This window comes from Rhinolophus hipposideros (assembly GCF_964194185.1).
Source record: "Rhinolophus hipposideros genome assembly, chromosome: 15".
NCBI lineage: Eukaryota > Metazoa > Chordata > Mammalia > Chiroptera > Rhinolophidae > Rhinolophus > Rhinolophus hipposideros.
In genome coordinates, this window is record NC_138061.1 from 3,850,928 (window position 1) to 3,856,042 (window position 5,115).

At 54.5% G+C, this 5,115-nt stretch overlaps 1 protein-coding gene across 1 annotated transcript; it reads right to left on the minus strand.

Moving 5' to 3' along the window:
* Nucleotides 1-1,348: 1,348 nt before the first annotated feature.
* On the minus strand, nucleotides 1,349-4,840 carry FOXI2 (forkhead box I2). Its single transcript, XM_081074321.1, has 2 exons — nucleotides 4,339-4,840; nucleotides 1,349-3,674 (listed from the first exon to the last, which is right to left on the minus strand). The coding sequence occupies exons 1-2, from the start codon at nucleotides 4,826-4,828 to the stop codon at nucleotides 3,232-3,234; spliced, it is 933 nt and encodes a 310-aa protein (XP_080930447.1). The 5' UTR covers nucleotides 4,829-4,840; the 3' UTR covers nucleotides 1,349-3,231.
* Between the last annotated feature and the right edge of the window lie 275 nt (nucleotides 4,841-5,115).

Genomic DNA, 5,115 nt, shown 5'->3' on the forward strand with positions numbered 1-5,115 from the left:
ACCATAAAGTCATCACCTGGGAGCTAAATAGCCACAGTCCAGGCTGTAATCGCTCCTTCACCTGTCTCACCACTGGAAGGAGGCTCTGTGAAGCCAGCAACGCGCTCAGGCTAGTCGCTGCAGGGCTTAGCTGGCACTGGAAAAGGTGTACGGAATGCATCGCATTTTATTAGGACCTCTGAGCTGACTCAGCTCCTATTGCTTTCTGTGATGTTTGCACATGTCCTCTACATCTGAGGTCTAGTCCTGACTGCAAACGTGACATTCCCACACTATTGTTTGAAAACACTATGCCTTTGAGTATCAAGGGTGGGTGCTGAGGATATGTGCGCATGAAGGTGTATTTCGGAGTCTGGGCCATGGAAAGGTGGCACTTCTTACAGGAGTCCTTTTTAGCTCTCGTTCGATGAGCTTCTGGAGATCACTTGGTCCTCCGACTCAGCTTTCCTACTGGCAAAATGGCGGTGAACTTCAGTTTCCCGTTTCACTGAAGAATTGTAATAATTCCTGTACCCTTATATCCCCGAATGAAAAATACCACTTGATTACGGTGGATACACTTAGGAAATTAAAGATTGAAAGTTGTACATTAATATCCCAAGGCAGCTTTGCTAAAATGCAAAACTTTTTTCCATCATAAACACACTCAATGTTTCATCAATAAGTGAAATGTAAACTCATATCTTGAAATTTCTGCTCGCTTTTTAAAACTAGTTACTACACTTCTTAAAATACTTTTTAACAAAGTTTTGAGTATTAGTGATGGTGTTCTTCGCATGGGGTCTGCTCTTCACCTGATGACTAGTATGTTTCCAGGGGAGACCACAATTCACTGTATTATTATGCTGTTTGGTTCTCAAACACTTGAGAATTTCCACGACTGTTTAGCAATGCAAAGCATTCCTAATAACCTGGTATTCTGGCAATTTTAATTGTCTTTCCCCTCTGATGTTTGAAACGACTTGTTTCCATGTTTGAAACTTTTCAAGACCACTAAAATGTTACTTCAGATTAAGAACTGATTATTCCAATGATATACCATCACGTGCCCATAACATCATACAGAGGCACTTGTTTTGTAAAGGCTTCCAATAATTTTAAAAATGATTTGAAATTTTGTATGGCTTTGCTATCTCCAAAACAACAAGGGGACAGAGAGGTGTAGAAGATGGGGCCTGTCCTGTGGTGAGAAGATTTTCCTGGCCTCCAGCAACAGTTGTCCCCCCCACCCCCCCCCACCCCCAACCAACAGGAATTGGTCCTTCAGTTGCCCATCTACAGGCTGCTTTCAAAATTATGGTCAAGTTCACTGAGTCCTGGCCAGAAGAAAGTAATTATAAACCACTTACAAACTGCTTTGTTCTGTTTATTATTTTGATTTCAGCACACAGTTTCTTTCCTCTGGGGAAATACCTCTTTGAGAAGTGGCTTTGTGAAGGTGACTTCGCCAGGGCCCACAAACTGCATATGGTCCTGCTCCCCCGCCCCCACAGCCCCCGTGTGAAAACACATCCACACACAAGGACTGTTGTGGAAGTGGAAAGGATTCTGAGTTCCGAATACCCTGCGCTGCTAGAATTATTTTAAACTGCACTTTTTATAAAGATTCTATTTGATTGTACCATTACCTCTTAATGATATAAAGCTTGAATGCAGGAACAATTTTTAAACCACAAAAAACTGATGTTTAGTCAAACCAAAAGTTGAAAAATAGTTTTGAAGTTTTTTTCCAAATTTTAACAGAAAACCACCGTTGGAAAAAATTTTTTAAAAGCCCCAATCTCACCATGTTCTAGCAGTCATGCAGCAATGATACAAAATGTTTATATACATGTTTTCCAGTTTTCTTAAAAGCCCAGGGATTGTCAAATTGTACGTTGTATTTGCCCAATGTTGTCAAACTAAATAATAAAAAAAAAATTCATTCTCTCTAAGTTTCCTGCAAAGACAGAGTCTAAACCAGGAACGTTGGAAATAGTGGCAGAATTCTTCTAATGTATGAAACAGCATGTATATTCGAGGCACTTATATTGGTGTTTATTTTTAGCATTTAAGTTTATTAAAATAGGCTCAAGATAAAACTCTTTCTAAGTTAAGGATTTTCTTTTTCTTTTCTGGTCCTCTTTAATTATGTTACATTTGGGGAGTGTGTCCCCCAAAGAGATTTGGGGTTGGTTGTAAGTTTGGCTGGGCAACATGATTATCACAAACAGAACCACGGGGAGCAGAGATGAGATGGGGGAGTCAGCAACTTTCTGGCCGCCACCAGAGAGGCTGTGAAACATGATTCAGGGTCCAAACTTACCCCAATTCTTGGCTTGTTCTATCCATGCCTCAGCCTCCACACAGGCAGGCACATGCACACAAGCGCACTGTCCTTCATCAGGACTCCTGATGGGTCAGCTCTAAGCAACAGACCAGAGATGCGGTGATTCGAGCACCAGGGCGGCTGCAGTCAGATTTGGAGCTAATCACAGAAGTTGCATTAGGTGGAGGCCAGGGCTGGCCTTCTTAAATCCACTGCCCTCCTCCAAATTCGCTGTGTCCTTTCCCTGCTCCCTTTCAGAAGGGGCCTCTAGCTCCAGCCCCAAGGGCAGGAAGGTGGGTGTGCCCGCCAAGCACTGGTAGTTCCAGGAGGCCAGGAGGCGCAGAAATGATCCCAGGGCTCTCCTGCTGCCAGAAACTCTGGAAGTAAGGAGGCCAAAATGTCCCCCTCCAGTGGCTGTGGGCTCCAAAGATAACCTTCCAGATAAATACAAATTGGGAGTGGGGGATGCTTAAATTCACACAGGAGACAGGAGGCAGCTACTCAGCTCTCCACGCAGGGGGGGGCAGCTCAGGGCTGCACACACCTGGTGAGGGTGGTGGGAAGCCAAGAGTCCGACTGTGGCGGCTCCGGAATCCCGTGATCCTCTTTGGAATTGAGTCAGGGGAAGGCCCTGAGCCGCCAGGTGGGCCAGGCTGGGATAGGGGAGAATATCAGCTACAGATAGGCCCCAGGTGGAACAGAGAGCGCCATTGCCCCACCTGAATGGGCGCCTGGATGAGGCACCCAGAAGGCTGAGGCACCGCTCATCTCAGTTCCCCGCGCGCCCTGCCACCCTGGTGCTGCGCTCCCTCCGCAGCCCTGAGCTCTGCGGCGCCAACACGCGGGGCTGTCACCAGGCGGGAATCCGGGGCTTTGGCTAAGCGCCTCTGGATAGGGCCCTCGGGACAATCCCTGGACGCCCTTCAAACTTCGGTCCCTTCCCGACTGTAGACGAAGTGACCGACACGGAAGCCGGTGGCCGCCGTCTGATGGCCACTGGAGAAGGTAGGTGCGGGGCCAGGGGACTGGGCACCGTGTGCGGCGACCGTTGTCGGTCTCCCGAAAGAAAAGTCACCCGCCAGTCCCCCTGGGAAGGCACCAAGGCCACCAGCCAGGGCGCCCATGGCCGAGGCGAAACTGGAGAAGCAGGCGGCAGCCTGGGGTGCAGGCGGGGACGGCGAGGCCTGCAGGTTCGGGGACGCTGCGCCCAGGGGATCGCGCTCCAGGGCCTTGGCTCCTTCTGGGCTCCGGGCTCCCGAGGGTGCGGCTGCGCTGGCCTCCCCTCTCCTCTTCCTCTTCCGTCGAAAGTTCCCGTTGTCGAACATTTTCTCGCAGTTTGGGTCCAGGGTCCAGTAATTGCCTTTGCCTGCGGAGGAAGAAAGAGCTTGGTTTAGAAAACTCGAGGTTTGAAGGGTCGTGGCGTGAACCTGAGAAATGGAGGTCAACTCTGGAAAGATTCCCCCACTGGCTCCACCCCAGGGCCCCTCACCCACCCCCCAAACCGTGGGGTGGCACTCTGTACCTGAAGGAACAGGCCTCCACCACCAGGGTAGGAAGAATTTGCACTTTCCAGAGAGATCGGAGAAGGGCCCCAGGAAATGCGGGGGCCCCTAAGTTCAAGTCCAGAGAGAAGGCCTGCAGGTGCAGAGCCTCTGGACTCGGGCCCCAGCGCTCCCCAAACCCAAAGCGGAGCTTCTTTTGTCCTCGCAGCCCCCGGGGTAGGCACTTCTTCCCCATTTTACAGAAGGGACACTGGAGTCCTGAGAAGTCACTCCAAAGGTCGCCCGCCCTTGGCCGGAGCGCGCAGGGATTTAGAGACTCAGAGGACTGGACGTGAGGTCGGGGCCTGGGGGTCCCGCGGCCTCCCCGTCTGCCGCCAAGCGCGCGCCCCTCCCGCCGCCCCCTGCCTCCGTCCCCCAGCTGCCAGGCGAGGGCTGGGCGGCCCGAGGCCGTCCCCACGCCTCGAGAGCCAGCCCCCCGGCTGCGGGGAAGCGCCGAGTCCTGGACGGGGCTCCGCGCGCCCGGCTTACCTGGGTCGTCCTCGTCGCGGGGCACCTTCTTGAAGCAGTCGTTGAGCGACAGGTTGTGGCGGATGGAGTTCTGCCAGCCCGCCTTGCTGCGCTTGTAAAAGGGGAAGTTGCTGGCCACGTACTGGTAGATCTGGCTGAGCGTCAGCTTCCGCAGCGGCGCGCTCTGAATGGCCATGGCGATGAGCGCCGAGTACGAGTAGGGCGGCCGCACCAGCCTCAGGAGCTCCTGCTGGCCCGACAGGCTCAGCCAGGCGAAGTCGGCGCCGGCCAGGCCGCCCGCCGCGCCCAGGAGCGGGCCGGGGGCCGCGTGGCCGGGGGCCGCGTGGGGAGAGGCCGGCCCGGCGCCCGGCGCGTGGGGCGCGTTCAGCCACAGGCGTGGGCCGCCCCCCGCGCCCAGGTCTCCGCGCCCGTAGCTCGCGGCGTTGGCGGCCGCCCGGGCCTGGCCGTGCGGGGCCGGGGACACACCTGCGCCGTCGCAGTACGTGGCCATGTCCAGCCGCTCCCGGGTGCGGCCCGCCAGGCCCCGCCAGCCGCCCTTTAAATGCCGTCGGGGTCCGAGCCCCAGGTGAGTGTCGCCGGCCAGCCTCCTCCCCGCCAGCGTCGGAAGAGTGATGTCTGGGTCCCCGCCCCGGGGTCAGCTTTCCGCCCCGCCCTGGTCCCGGCGCTCCTGATGAGCCACCGCGGTCACGCTGTGCCTCTTCCCCGCAGACCAGGTCGTTCTGGACCTTTGCCACTGGTGCCCTGGGTCCCTCGGGCTCCCACGGATCCGTCCTCTTC

What these genes read in the sequence shown, in the direction of transcription:
- FOXI2 (XM_081074321.1), bottom strand. Translation starts at nt 4,828, where the DNA reads ATGGCCACGTACTGCGACGGCGCAGGTGTGTCCCCGGCCCCGCACGGC. An exon ending in CCGCGACGAGGACGACCCAG is followed by an intron (nt 3,675 to 4,338) that starts GTAAGCCGGGCG and finishes CTTCCTCCGCAG; the next exon opens with GCAAAGGCAATTACTGGACC.